Raw genomic sequence first — 15,811 nt, 5'->3', positions numbered from 1 at the left:
AATGGGCGACGAGTTTATTAAAAGGGCCATGGTAACGTGCTCTTGGCTCGCATCGCCGGGACATTTGGGTCTTGATGCTGGGAAGGGGGACGGCGTAGGTTTTTTATCATTCCCGATGTGTCAGTGCATTGAATGTTGAAAGGCCCAGCCGCCCCTTACATTCCTCCGATTTATACGGTACGTTCGTAACTTTACGCGGAGCCTCTTCGTGCAGTGAGCAGCGGGTCGAGAATGTTTGTCCAAAAACCATAAACAGCATCGTAGCTTTTACTTTGTGCGACGTTAAGTATTAAAATAAGCTTAACCTGTTTTTGTTTCTAGTTCATTGTTGATATGGAAGTTTTTAAAAAGTTAATAAACAGGCCCAGTTTGGATAATCATCGTTTACTATATGCAGTGTTTAGATGATCTGACTCAGTGTGTGAAGTCTTTTTGTCATAGATGTTTATATTAGAGCCACACGGAAAGTTTAGCCTCCTTGTTATCACTGGTCTACAAATAACTCGAGCTACATATTGACCTTGGTTGTTTTTTCTGATTTTTTTTGGCTCCAGTTGGGTTGTAGTGTCAGATTGGACTTCTCCATTGTTGCAGGTCCACAACATTCCAAGTGGGTCAAGTCAACAAATAATAACTATAAATAGGATGGCATTCTGTTGATAAGGGGCTTGTGCCACTTCATCCTAAATGACATTTGGTATTGGCAATAGCAGATTATTCAAAATTTTGAACCAAAAAGAAAAGTGGATGCTGGAAATCAAACAAAAGTAGAACTGCTGGGAAGGCTTACAGGCCTGGCAGCATCTGTGGAGAGAAAGCAGAGTTTGTTTCTTTATAATATAATTAAACCCATGCAGAGCATTACCCTGCATTGCAAACTGGCTGCCCAGCCAACTGAGCTAACTGTCCCTCTGCCCCAAATAATCATTGAATATCCTCTTTAATTCCTTTATTTAATCTACATCAGCCACATTGTTTGCCATTTGACACATCAAGTTTACTTATGACTCTGTATTCCGTTTGAAGTGCTGACTGCCTCTTTCTGAAGTGTGGGTGTCACTAATTTGGCATGAATTTTACATTAAAGTGAAAGCTTATATATTTCTAGATATCTAGATATCTAGAGATCTGAGTTCAGGTCCATTGTACCCTGAAGGTGGCTGCACAGGTGAATAGAGTGATCAAGAAGGCATATGGTATGCTTGCCTTCATCGGATGGGGTATTGAGTGTAAGAGCTGGCAGGTCATGTTAAAATTGTACAAGACTTTAGTTTGTCCGATTTAGAATACTGTGTACAGTTCTAGTCGCCCCCATTACCAAAAGGATGTGGACGATTTGGAGAGAGTGCAGAGAAGGTTTACGAGAATGTTGCCTGGTATGGAAGGTGGTAGCTATGAAAGAGAGATTTGAGTAGGTTAGGATTGTTTTCATTAGAGAAGGAAATTGAGGGGGGACCTGATTGAGGTCTACAAAATCATGAAGGGTATAGGCAGGGTGGATAGCGATAAGCTTTTTCCTAGGCTGAGGGTTTCAATAATGAGAGGTCACTCATTCAAGGTGAGAGACGAAAAGTTTAAGGGGGATACATGCAGCAAGTACTTTACACAGAGGGTGGTAGGTGCCTGGAACGTGTTGCCAGCAGAGGATTTGGAAGCAGGCATGGTGTGTCTGGAGAGATGCATGAATAGGTGGGGAGCAGAGGGATGCAGATGCTTAGGAACTGGGTGATAGGTTTAGACAAGATTTGGATCGGTTCAGGCTTGGAGGGCCAAAGGGTCTGTTGCTGGGCTGCAAATTTTCTTAGTTCTTCTATATGGAAGATTGCACTGCTTTTGTGGCTTTTTTTTTACTTTGCAGATGATTCCAATATGGCAAAACAAACCTTATGGATCCTCTCGCAGTGTTGTTCGAATGATCGGATCAAACCTCCCTTTGAAACCGTGTCCTCGAGTTTGTTTTCAGGTAATGAGTGATGTTTAGATAGTAAATGTTTAACTGTGTGTTGAAAAACATTAGTACTGGAATATACTTTAAACTATTTCACTAATTGGGCTTAAATACATAAATTCTTAGCACACCAACGATGACTTCGTTTGGGAAGACACTTTTTTTAAAACTTTGCCTTGAAATTACTGAAATCTTGCTTCCTGTTTAATCTATTTCAACAATGACATGCTTGAATAATGCTTCTTATCACATTGGTTCCCAGAAGTCAGTTTGGTAACCTCATGGTACCATTTGTAAGACATCAATATCATCTGTCTAGAGCTGGGTATATTGTCTGTTATGCGAACTATTTTGTTATGGGGGGGAAGGTGATTTTGTAATGTTCCCAGACTAGCTGCTTGTCCAGAGGGTCAAGCTAATTCTCAATTGGGACACTGATCAAAATCCTGCAATGTTAGCTTCTCGAATTTAAATTCATTTTTTATATCTGGAGTAAAAAGCAAATCTCAAATGGCGAAAGTTTCACAATTATTGTTGTTAAAACCCATCTGGTTCACTAATACCCTTTAGGAATGAAATCTATCATCTTAACCTGGTATGATCTATGTGTGACTCTATACCTATAGATTTTGACTCTTAAATGATGTCTGAAATGGCCTAGCATGGGAAAGTAGGGTAAACAACAAATGCTAACTTTTCTTGTGATGCTCATATCCCATTGAAAAATTCGGGGGGATTTATTTAAAAGCCTTTCAGTTTTGAGTAGTTTGAACAGTCTTTAGAAGTTAGAATGAAGATGCTCAGATTGTGTTCCTGTGACTCCTTTTTTGCAGTGGGGTTGCCAGTCTGAAATGCATTGCTTCTTAATAAATACGTTCCTTTGTCAACGAATTTGGTTTTGGAAGTTTTACAATCTGTTGAATCTCCACATTTTGTTAACATAAAATAGGTTTTGTTTATGCTTTATGCCACAAGTTGTGAAGAGACACTTTGCTAAATTGGTATTTTATCCTAAACTATCTTGTAAATTTTGAAGCTGCTTTGAAAACAAAAAGCCTATTTAAGTGGTGAAAGATTAACTTAGAGGGCGATGAATAGAGTATTATGTATTTATCTATGAAAGGGACCCTTGCCTATTCTTTTCCCAACTGCCTTCTATGTACAGCTTCTGGAAGTGGGGTATTGATTGCAGCTGCACCTGCTAGTGATTATATTGACATTAACAGGAATCACCTACGTGATGTCTTCCTACTTTTTCCTCTACAGTCTTGTTTGTTGGGGGAAAAATTGGAAGTTGGTTGAGTGGTGACTAGTGAAATACAACAAGCTTTTTAATGTCAGATTTGGAGTAATCCCCTCACGCCACATTCAGGTGAACGGGAGCCTGAAACATGAGATGACTGATTTGAATATAGACAGGGCAAGACATGCTAATTTGCTTTTGGTGCACTCCTTCAAGGATATTTAGGTATTTCTTTGCCATTTTACTGGTATTTCAGAGAATGTTTTCCTCCCAAGATAAAGACAATGTTGGGGTGAATTTTTAGGCCTTTGTTTTCTTGATTTTAAACATTCCTTAGACTTTCAATACATAGTTGAGTGGGGTGCTGGAAAAGCACAGCAGATCAGGCAGCACCTAGGATCTGAGGAGCAGGAGAATTGACATTTTGGGCAAGAGCCCTTCATCAGAAAATGAGGCTTGTCAGATCAGGGGGTGGGGAAAGAAAAGTGGGGAAGGTAGCTGAGAGTGCGATAAATAGACGGAGGTGGGGATAATGGTGATAGGTCGGAGGGGAGGGTGGAGTGCATTAGGTGGAAAGGAAGATGGACAGGCCATGAGGATGATGCCAAGTTGAAAGGTTGGAACTGGATAAGGTGGGGGAGGTGCAATGAGATGTTCTCTGAAGCGCTCTGCAATTAGGCATCCTGTCTCCCCAATGTAGAGGAGACTACCTCAGGAGCAACAGATGCAGTAAATTGTGTGGAAGTGCATAGTAAAACTCTGATGGATGTGGAAGGTTCCTTTGGTGCCTTGGATGGAGGTGAGGGGGGAGGTGTGAACACAGGTTTTGCAATTCTTGCCTTGGCAGGGGAAGGTTCTGGGAGTGGGGGGTGGGTGGTTGGATCTGACAAGAGTCGCGGAGGGAATGATCTTTATGCAAAGTGGTTAGGGGAGGGAAATGTAGAATAGATTCAATAAATAGAATCAAGTGACCTCCTTAACTTTGTGTTGTTGCTTAGAAGTTAATTGTATTTATTTTCAAAGGAGAAGTAATTTTTAAAAAAGGATTCTGCTACTCTAATTCACTTGATCACGAGTTAGTTTCTCTCTGTTTAATTACTTTCCTACAAATAATCCTCACTTTGTAGCTACATTGTGAGAACAGACTTGCAATGACTGTGTTTTGTTAAAAGGCTCTAATTAGTTTGGCAATTCTCCAGACTTAAGCAACTAAAACTGAAACAGCACTGCAGTTCACAATGGAGAATGCAGATAACCTCCAAGCCTCATTGCTTTACAATCTATACCTAATTTCTCAACTTTTCAGTAAGTGGAGTTAAGGGGAAGCAATGGCCTAGTGGTATTATTTGAGATTGTGGGAGATATAGCAGTTTGGATCAGTAATTGGCTTGCTGAAAGAAGACAGGATGGTGGTTGATGGGAAATGTTCATCCTGGAGTCCAGTTACCAATGGTGTTGGGTCCACTGCTGTTCGTCATTTTTATAAACGACCTGGATGAGGGTGTAGAAGGGAGGTTTGTAAATTTGCAGACCACACTAAGGTCGGTGGGTTGTGGATAGTGACAAAGGATTTTGTAGGTTACAGAGGCATAGATAAGCTGCAGAGCTGGGCTGAGGGGTGGCAAATGGAGTTTAATGCGGACAAGGGTGAGGTGATTCACTTTGGTTGGAGTAACAGGAATGCAAAGTACTGGGCTAATGGTAAGATTCTTGGTAGTGTAGATGAGCAGAAAGATCTTGGTGTCCATGTAAACAATCCTTGAATGTTGCCACCCAGATAAACAGGGTTATTAAGAAGACATAGTGTCTTAGCTTTTATTAAGAGGAATAGAGTTCTGGAAGCAAGAGGTTTTGCTGCAGCTGTACAAAACTCTGTTGCAGCTGTACTTGGAATATTGTGTGCAGTTCTGGTCACCGCATTATAAGAAAGATGTGGAAGCTTTGGAAAGGGTGCAGAGGAGATTTAATAGGATGTTGTCTGATATGGAGAGAAGGTCTTATGAGGAAAGGCTGAGGGTCTTGAGGCTGTTTTCATTAGAGAGAAGGTGGTTGAGACATATAAGATGATAAGAGGGTTAGATAGGGTGGACAGGGAGAGCCTTTTTTTCCCAAGTATGGTGACGGCAAGCATGAGGAGGCATAGCTTTAAATTGAGGGATGATAGATTTAGGACAGATGTCAGAGGTTTCTTTACTCAATAGTAAGGGTATGGAATGCTTTGCCTGCAACGGTAGTAGATTTGGCAACTTTATGTACACTTAAGTTGTCATTGGATAAGCATATGGAAATATGTCGAATAGTGTAGGTTAGGTGGGCTTCAGATTGATATGACAGGTCAGCACAACATCAAGGGCTGAAAGGCCTGTACTGCACTGTAATGTTCTATAATCCCTGTACAGGCAGAATCTATATTTCACATTTGACTAATAAACTCGTGACTGTGGGTTTCACAGAAATTTGGTTTGGAGACACTTGAGCATTTGACATAAAATCAATGCATTACCAATACAGCAACTGTCAAAATCAAGTTGATCTGACCACAAATACATATGTTTTTTGATCCAAGTTATTTGTCTGGCTTCTTACATATTTCTTACCATTTCCTCTTGATGTGAAACTGTGCCTCAAAGGACCCAATCAGTTAATGGAGTGTTTAATATTGGAAGAATCAGTCAGTATGGAAAAGACCCTTTGGCCCTCTGACTCTGTACCACCAAAACTACACAAAACTTACAAAATTCCTATGTTCCAGCACTTTGCTCATACCCTGAAGTATTATGATACTTCAAGAGCTCATCCAAGTACTTTTAAAGGTTGAGGTTTCCCACCTCTGCCAATGCATTCCAGATTTCCATGACCCCTCTGATTTTCCTCAAAACCTTTTGCTTTCTCCTTAGAATTATGCCACTCAATATTGACCCTTCAACTAAGGGAACAGATGCATTCTATCCATCTTGTCCATGCTGCTCAATGTGGTCCTCTTACAGCCTTGTATACTCTGAAGAAGACAAACCAACCTAACCAAATAGCTTTTCATAGCCAAACTGCTCAAGCACAGGCAACATCCTGATGAATCTTATCTGCATCCCCTCCAATGCAATCATATCCTTCTAATAGTGCTGTGACCTGAACTATGTGCAGGCCTCCAGTTGTGATTTAAACAAAGTCCTATACATCTCCAACCTCCCTGCTGTTATCTGTGCCATGACTGATAAAGGCAAATGTCCTGTTTGCCGCACTATCTACGAGGCATTCAAGGATCTGTGAACAAGCAGTCCAAGATCCCTCCATTCCTTTTGAGCTCCCTAGTGTCCTGCCATTCATTGAGAACACCTTGTTTTGCTGTTACATCAAACGTACATTACCTCAGACTTATCTAGGATAAATTCCATCTGTTACTTGTCTGTCCATCTGAGCAACCCATCTAGGTCCTCCTGTAACCAAATACCTTCTTTCAGACTGCAAATCAGCTGGCAAATCATTGTGAAATCTGCAAATCTTTCCCCTAAGTTTTCTTCTCTATAGTTTGTCTGCCATGAGCAATGAAAGCCAGCATTGATTCCATGAGACACCAGCCTTCAGTCACACAAACTGCCTTTACCCACCACTCTCTAACTCCTACCACTTAGCCAATTTTAGATTCAGCTTTGCAAATTACCCCAGGTCCCATGTGCTTTTGCAGCCTTTTGTCTTCCAGGTGGGACCATGTCAAAGGCTTTTCTGAAATCCAAGAAATCAGTAATTTTTTTCATCCTGCCCTTCTGCTTGAATAAATAAAAAAAGACAGTGCATTTGGTGTTAGATATTTGAAGTATGAGAGTGATTGAGTGGTGGGGGGGTGGGGGGGGGGCTTGAAAACGGTAACTTTCAAGAAGGAATATGGAAACTAATAAGCTGGGGAAATGCTGTTTGTGAACACATTCTAAAAGTTGACCTTGCTGTATTGCCATAATTAAGGCTTATCAATCCATGTAAGTACATTAATGTCTTCATGTTTAGGTTGAAATAAGTACAAATTTACGGAATATGTATGTTAATGTGCCCAATGGAATGCCAGCACCTACTTTCTACCTAATTCTTGTGTGGCTGCAATTTTGAATGAAATTCATAACTTTTAGCTAGTTTTGAGGAATCCTATTGCAGTAGTCCTTGTAACTTCGCTCCATTTTCTGAATCATATTTTAAACTGCTTAAACTTGAGCAATATGTATTTTGTGAAGTAATAATGGTAATGCAAAACTTTTACCTATTGATGCAGGAACGTCTTTTACAAAGCAACGAAAATAAATCAATTTACTGTTGGTCTGAACCAATTAATCAATCATTCATTAATGCAATCCTGCAATTTTGTGCCCCCCACAGCTTGTTCCAGGACTCTCTGCAGCTGAGTCCCTAAATTCTATGCAAAAAGATAAACCAGCTGTGCCAACCTTGGCAGACATTGCGTGGATAGCTGCAGATGAGGGGGAATCTTTCACCAGGATGAGGTAATCCCTAAATTGTGTAGTTGACTTGAAGTAGTGGTCCCTCTTAGTAGAGTTGTACAATGGTACACTTTCATAATTCCTTAGTACACTTAATATCTTCTCAGTAATTTTTTTTTCTGCCTCATCTTAGCTTGTGGAAAGAATATTGTTACCGTGATAGTAGGACAGACTGCTGCTTTTCTGATCTTAGATTTATGACACTCGTCCAGATATGTTTTTAAGTTTGTTTGTGCTTTTTTTTCCTGAATTGATCCATAATCGTTTCCATTGCATTTGTTTTCTCAATTTTTTTTTCTTGAACTTCAGTCATCAAAACTACTGATGTGAAAACAATTGAAGAATTTATGAAAGAAAAAGAAATGACTGATTGATTTTAGCTTGTTTTCTTGTATTTTAACTTTTTTAAATAGGTAAGCTACAGGGGCATGCTCATAACGCTGAATATTTTATTAACCATTTCATAAGCAGTCGTGGAGTTTTACAGTACAAAAGCAGACCCTTCAGTCCAACCAGTTCGTGCTGACCAGATATTCTAAATAGATCTAGTCCCATTATTAACTTTTAACTCCTAGCCCTTTAAGCCCTTCCTATTCATATACCATTCCAGATATGTTTTAAATGTTGTAATTGTACCTGCTTCCACTACTTCCTGTGGTAGCTCATTCCCTACATGCACTGCTCTGTGGAAAAAGCTGCCCCATGGGTCCCTTTTAAATCTTAACCCTCTCACCTTAAACTTTTACCTTCTAGTTTTGGACTCCCTCACCCTGGGAAAAGACCTTGGCTATTCACCCTCTCCATGCCCCTCATGATTTTATAATCTATAACGTGATCCCACAGCATCTGATGCTCCAGGGAAAATAGCCCCAGGCTGTGCAGCCTCTCCCCACAGCTCAAGCCATCCAACCCTGACAATATCCTTCTAAATCCTTTCTGAAACCTTTCAAATTTCAAACTCTCCTCCTTAAAGCAGGAAAACCACAGTTGAACACAGTATTCCAAAAGTGGCCTCACCAATGTCCTGTACAGTCGCAGCATGATCTCCCAATTCCTATACTCAGTGCACTGACCTAGAAAGGCAAGTGTACCAAATGTTCCTTCACTATCCCATCTATCTGCAACTCCACTTTCAAGGAATTATGAGCCTGCACTCCAAGGTCTCTCCCCAGGACCTTACCCTTCAATGTTTAAGTTCTGCCTGATTTGCTTTACCAAAATGCAATACCTCACATCAAAATTAAACTCCAACTGCCACTCCTTGACGTATCTATCTAGTTCCCGTTGTACTGTGAGATAACCTTCTTCACTATCTACTGTGCTACCAATTTTGGTGTTATCTGCAAACTTACTAACCATACCTCCTATGTTCATATTCAGTCATTTATACAAATGACAAAGCAGTGGACATGGTGCTAATCCTTGCAAAATATTGCTGGTCGTGCCTCCAGTCTGAAAAACAACCTTCCACTAACACCATATCTCCTACATTCAAGCCAATTTTGATTAGATTAGATTTGATTCACAACAGTGCAGAAACTGGCCCTTTTGGCTCAACCAGTCCACACCAACCCTCCAAGTAACCCACCCAGACCCATTTCCCTCTGACTAATGCACCCAACATTTGGACAATTTAGCATGGTCAATTCACCTGACCTGCACATTTTTGGACTACTAACTCTACCTTTAGCTATTTATAGTTATCATCTCAATTTCAGATTTCCCTCCTGAATGTTGGGTAATCACGTTTGGCATCCCCTATTGAGATGCTTTTAGTTTTGTTTTCACTTTATCTGCTAACTCCAATTTTAGTCCTATTCAAACATTTCAAATAATTCACTGTTCTATCTTCTACTTTCAGAAAATGTTTGCAATATTGCATGTATTTAGAAAATAGCTGTGAATCAACCTCTCCACAAGTTTGTTACGTTTAACGCATCATCTGCACATGTTTCTTTTGAGAGGCATTGATCCCTCATGGATTCAAATTCTGGCAATAGCCTCCGGTCATTACGGAGCCAGCTAATGTTACTACTTGACAATCAGGTCCAAGAATGAAACCTGACTTGATTTTCGACATGATGCATGATTTGAGACATCTTAAAATATGCAGCAAAGTTTTCATCTGTTTCCCAAAAACATTTGTCAAATTTAGTGTGCTTACCTCTTTCTCTTAAATCTTTAAATTAAACTCCAATGATTGTACACTGTTCTTTTGTGAACTGTGAAGTTGTCTTATATGAATACCCATTAAACTGAAAGTTTAGAATTTCTTGCTCTTTTCATAATCTGCTGATTTCTAACCCAATATACTTTGGTCTGGAATTTACTCTAACCTTCTACTAAAGTAACTTATTCTCTGAACTGAACTGTGTTTATTCCTGGCAGAGATTGTACTGGGATTGACCCCAGTCAGAATCCCCTCAACCTGTTTAAAAGCTTCCAATTTCGGGGTTTCTGAAGCTAAAACTAATCTTTGGTTATCCTAACCCGATAACAATCTAATAGCCCTTGATGTTTACATGCCAGATTGGAAATCATTGCAAGACAAGCCATCTTCTATTAACTCCAGGGGTTCCATTCTCAATTAGGTCATGGTTTCTGAAAGATCGACACACGTAGTTATTTTTTAAACCATTTGTCAAAGTAACGAATGCCCACTTGCCTCTAGTTTTAAGGCCTATATGTTTCCTTACAATCTTGTTTTTTTATTTCACAGAGCTGATGCCAGACCTTACAGGGAAGAGTGGCACCCTACCCCTCTCCTTATAATGCACAGGAATTCATCAGTCCCCAACTTTCGAAGGGAAGGGAGAAAACTTGAAAGTCTGAAGAAACCAGGTTTAGCTGCTCTGAACCATACAGTTGCACTTCAAGATGAGCTTAGTCGTTTGCGAGAACAAATTGCAAAAATAGTCGCTGCGCCAGAGACAAAAATGGATACTAGTAAGTTTTTTGAAAACATTACTACTCCACTTAGTACCTTGCTTTGGAAAAGGGGTTTAACCTTGATTGGAGATGAAATTTTTAAAGAATGCCTTCGGTGCTATTGATTATCCACTCAGTTTGTAACGGAGAGTATGACACCTGTGTCTCATCATGCCTTGGCATGAGCAGTTCAAACGGATTTAATTGGGGATATATGGATATTTGTTTTTGTTTTTTGTTTTCTTTGGCTTTTTCCCATTCTCCCTGCCATTTAACAATGACCTGACTGGAGTATCACATTGCTAAACTGCCGTTCCTACAATTGTAAAGTGAAATAAAACTTTTTTGAACTGTACCATGTATCAAGCTTGGGAACAGATCCAAGTAAATGTAGAGTTAAGTCAGTGTGGCGACCTTAATTGTTCACATAGGTATATGTTGAGACCTTACTCAAAATAAGGTTTAGGGAGAGAGTTCAGAAGTTAGAGATAGCTAGAAGTTCTGATACCATTGTTGGAATGTAAAAAGGATGAATTGCCAAGGAATGCAGAGTTGGAAGGATAAAGGATGGGTCAAGGATTTGTGGAAATAAAAAGAAATGTAGAGATGACGCAGTATAATGCAGAATTCAGTTGGAGATTTTATTGTTAAAAAGTAAACTTAATTTGGAGTAAGAAATGGCTGAGAATCAACTGTAATTGGTTAGACGTTTGGGTTATTGACTACCACTTTACTGGGATCAAGTAGCAGCTGAGCATTTCTAACTAGGTACAACATTTCTTAAAGGTGGGCAGTGAGGCTGAAATTTTGATCTGAGGGGGCTGAAGACAAAAAAAGCCTTGCTCATTGTTGACGGAGTGGCTGATAATCGTACAGGTGTCTTGAAGCCTGTTGCCTGCATTCAGTGTGATCTCATTTTAATTCTCCTGACCACTGAGATGTTTACAGCATCACTTAAAGGTGTTGTAAGTAGTGTCTTGGGAGCAGCCAGTCCTGCTGTTCAGTATGATTATCATTGATCAGTTTGTGGCCTTCCACCTACTCCAATCACCCTTGATTCTTTTGGTCTATCAAAAAAATCTACCTATTTCAACCTTCAATAAATGCAATCACCTGTTCTCTACTCTTTTTTGAGAAGAGAATTCTGCAGACTAACCATGCTTTGAGTTAGAAGGTATTTCTTTTACATTTCCATTTTAAAAGGGTATACTATTAGTATCTTGAATGCACTCATTTGTCATATAAGTAACTTGCGTTGAATAACAAGAGAATCTCGTTTCATTCTGTCTTTCAGCATCTGCCCCTCTTACACCAGAACTTTGTTCTCCTGACACATCGAGTATTGCCTGCTCTTTACCAGATTTTGAATCCGCATACCCTCCGTTAGCATCATTTACTATAAATGATGATATTCCTGAGTCCGACGAGCCAGAATCTTTAAGTCTCGCATCCTTTTCCATTGCTGCTTCATCAAACTTTGACTTTGACTTTGAAAATAAGGTGCAGGATTTAACAATGAATGACGATGCTGACGATGAGACCGCCTGCCTTTCAAAGTCCACCAGCTTTGCAGACATGATGGATATTCTGAAAGATATGAATAGGGTTAAATTAAATTCGCTACAGGGGTGAGTTGGAAATGACTGACTTTAATATAATCTGCTGAGTAGTCTTAAACTGAGACAACAAGCTGGAATATCAGATTATTTGGAGATTAATGTTGCAGGCTGATAGAGGAAGCATTTCTCTTTTGCACAAGTGAACAAATTTGTGAAATTTTTAATGAAAGACCGTGTAAGCTCTACATACCAGAAGTATCTGGTTGAATTTGTGCTCTGTTTGGACTTAACTGATCTCAATAAGTGATGTATGTCCGTGATGCCCATGACCTAGGAGGAAGAAATTATTGGGTGAGAGAGGGGTTTAAAGAGGGGAATTCATCTGAAATGACTTTGAAAGGAGTATTGTTTGCCAGCCAAATTAAGTTGCAAATGCTATAATCAAAGCTGGAGTTCTTGCGCTTAATACTGTGAATGTTCTAAGAGCTAGAATTTAATGACTTTTGGTCTGGAGTGGAGGTGAGGGCCATATTTTCCAACTTTGGATTGATTTTTCTGAGGCTCATATAATCCCCAGTTGTCAAACATTTCAAATGAGCATGAAAGTGACATGCTATAAGGTTTCCCTTTGTGAAATCAAAGGATTTTCCCATGCCCCTCCCCACTCTCCCATACCCACAAAAATTAAACCTGGAAAATGTCAGAATGCTGGCTAGTAACATTGATACAAATAAGTTTTTTATATATATATATATATATATATATATATATATATAATAATCCACAGTGCCAAAGTGTTTGCAGAACAAAAAATTCTCCCCAGTCACAAAAGCATGTAGTTCGGTGTTGTATATTGACGTTTATCCAAAAAAGAGACACTGTCTGAAATGCATGCCAGGTCTCCGTTGAGAAATTTACAGTTCCATCACAGCCATTCTTGTATGTGTTTTTGATTAAACTTGGGTTAAGAGGCTTAAGCTTTGATATCCTTTTAAAATATGTATGACAACTGAATTTACAGGCATACACAACTATATAAATCAGATTGAAGTTTCATTTAGCTAATTTTTCCAATGCTGCTACTTTGAAAGACCTGTTCATTAGGCTTTTTGCCCTGCAACCATTTCCTCCAAGTGTTTATTCTGTTTTATTTTGAAATGACTACATTTTGTGCTTTGAAACTACCAACCTGAATGCTCCATTTTCTGGACTCTGCTGTGTCATCCTTTTTTTTAAAAAGAATCCATTCATCAAAGGCTGTTCTAACATAGCATAGCCCATGAGGATGGGAAGCATTGGAATTGTTAAACTTTTTTTTAATTTTGAAAAATTAACTTCAGTGAGATTGTGTCAACTAAGCAGTAGAATCACTTTTATTTTAAATAACGGTGTAACTGAGAAGTTGATGAGAGGAGATGGCAGAGTTAAAGGCAAGCACCCATGCGGATACCATTAACTGACCTTTGTTTTATCAGCACTTCACTTTTATATTGCTATTAAATCTCTTAATGTCATTACTCTCTTATGAAAAATCTTCTCCTGCGGTTCCAAGGGACATTTGCTCCTTCAATCCTATTCCTTCTACAGAGCATGTTTCTGTGCTTCTATAGCCTGTCCTGTCTCAATCCCCAAACAAAACTGAAGGAGTCGCCAAAATAGCTGTTATAAGTCAGTGTCTCCTGGCTTTGTACTGGAACAGGAAGTCTGTGCCATGGTATCAGAATTCACTGTCCACTCAGCCCGTCAGCAAATGTACCATGCCACTGACGGTTGTACATCTGATGAAGCACTCAAACCACAATTGTCACTGTGTTACTCCGTGTGACACCTTACTTGATTCCCTCCCACTCGCCAGCTTAATTCCTTGATTACAGGGAATGATAAACATTGAAGGAACTAGGCAGCGAATGGGAGGGAGGCAGTGAGGCGTCAGGAGTGGTGCTATGTGAATTTCCTGATTGTGGGATTTGAATTAAATTAACTTAAAACATTTGAAAATAAACCCTTTTATCTTTCATGCAAGCATATATCTGTGACATTGCTAGCAGTGACATTGTAAGTACTGAGACTGTATGAGTCTGACTGTACAGCTGAACTGAAGGGTATTTTTAGGTTGGAGTCTAAATTATATGCTTTTTTCCTTGACTTGACCCACACAGCATGTTCTTCTTGGAATGGAATGCTTCCACTATTTGGAATGATATTTGGTAAATGTTGCAGTTCCAGATGATGAACGTTGTGTATATTGTGTGTAAACTGTCTTTACATTTCCTCTCCACCATTGACGCTTCTAGGACATTGTGAATCTTGCTTCAGTTGTGTAGCAGAGTTTTCAATGGATTAGTCTAAATTTAGACCTTGCCAGTAGACCTCAGCTGCGAACATCTTAGACATCAATTGTGGTGATATTAATACTGAAAGCATCCAAATTGATTTAAGAAAATGAGACTGAGACATAGCCAGTGGTACAATAGTTAATCTTTTGCAGTTTGTCACAATTGTGTAACTTGCATTCCAACCTTGTTGCATTTTCCAGGTGATGCCTTTAATGTATACTAGACCATTTATAACTTCACAAAAGAAAGCTAAAATTTGATAGATAGGGCAAGACTTAATTATTGAAACCATTATTCCTGCAGGTCCAGGAGAGGCTCTCAGCTTTTGAGAGAGAATGACCCTTCAGTGCTTATATCGGAAGCGTTGAAACGCAAGTTCACAGTTCAAGACAGCTCTATTTTTAAGAAGGAAGACTGATCAAATAAGATCTTCAAACATCAAGTAGTAATCCCTACAAGTATGTCTTTATTGCTTATAAACAATGTACTTGAGATTTTAGGCTACTGTTTGTGTTCTGTAAAGATTTTCAATTAACCTTCTTAGACATGTTAGGAAACCGCTCTGGAGCAAGTGGAACTTGAACACATTCCTCCTAGCCTAGAGCAGAGAGCTGTGTAAGACTAGCATAAAGGGGATGAATTTGATTTAATATTCTCTTATGAAGTATGGGCAGCAATTGATGAGGACGACAAATAATTTCAATTTGAAACAATGAGGTGAAAGTTGACACTTCAATGTTTTCCTTTAGGTATTTTAAGTTTGATAGGCTGACATCAGTTGGTACTATTTCACTTTTATATATTAAAAAAAAATCTTTATTTTGCCTTTTTCACTAGATTTAAAACCAGGATGGGATACTGAGTCTCTTGAAATGGACTGCTTTACACTCAGCCAGTTCAGTACACTCTCTGGAATCCTGCTACTTGGAGCAAGCATGATGTGTTGATCAGAAAAGCACATAGTTTTTGTACTCAAAATTACAGGTTGTGGATACAAACCTAAATGAGGCAAGCTTGTATTTGTGCCTTGTGTATACAGATTTATTGTGGAGTAAAGCCTTCCTTATTTCTGCTATTTGTTTTTCTTTTGTTAGAAGAAATAAGTTTATGGGTTGATGTTAAACCAGTGAACTGGGATTTACATTTGATTTACATAAGAATTTAGTGCTGAATTTTTATTTGGCTCTTTATTTGGATTTTCTACATTGACATTTGTATGTCCTGAAAGAGGCTGCACATTGTGGCGAAGTGTTCAGTTGTCCCAGTTTAATTAGAAACCATGGTAACTTTTTTAGTGTTACATTCAAAAGGGC

The 15,811-nt window shown here is 39.1% G+C and overlaps 1 protein-coding gene across 1 annotated transcript; it reads left to right on the top strand.

Annotated features, from left to right (window-relative positions):
* The first annotated feature begins 13 nt into the window (after nt 1-13).
* On the top strand, nt 14-15,569 carry mtfr1l (mitochondrial fission regulator 1-like). Its single transcript, XM_072548091.1, has 7 exons — nt 14-177; nt 1,859-1,963; nt 7,554-7,678; nt 10,395-10,621; nt 11,898-12,231; nt 14,802-14,956; nt 15,336-15,569. Exons 1-6 carry the CDS (start codon nt 133-135, stop codon nt 14,914-14,916), a joined length of 951 nt encoding a protein of 316 aa, XP_072404192.1. The 5' UTR covers nt 14-132; the 3' UTR covers nt 14,917-14,956; nt 15,336-15,569.
* The last annotated feature ends 242 nt before the right edge of the window (nt 15,570-15,811 follow it).

This window comes from Chiloscyllium punctatum, chromosome 27, assembly GCF_047496795.1.
Source record: "Chiloscyllium punctatum isolate Juve2018m chromosome 27, sChiPun1.3, whole genome shotgun sequence".
Lineage (NCBI taxonomy): Eukaryota > Metazoa > Chordata > Chondrichthyes > Orectolobiformes > Hemiscylliidae > Chiloscyllium > Chiloscyllium punctatum.
This window is presented reverse-complemented; position numbering and strand designations above follow the sequence as displayed.

Coding starts and splice junctions, on each gene's coding strand:
- mtfr1l (XM_072548091.1), top strand. CDS start 133: ATGTTGAAAGGCCCAGCCGCCCCTTACATTCCTCCGATTTATACG. Junction 1,964..7,553: donor GTCCTCGAGTTTGTTTTCAG/GTAATGAGTGAT, acceptor TGCCCCCCACAG/CTTGTTCCAGGACTCTCTGC. Junction 7,679..10,394: donor GAATCTTTCACCAGGATGAG/GTAATCCCTAAA, acceptor TTTATTTCACAG/AGCTGATGCCAGACCTTACA.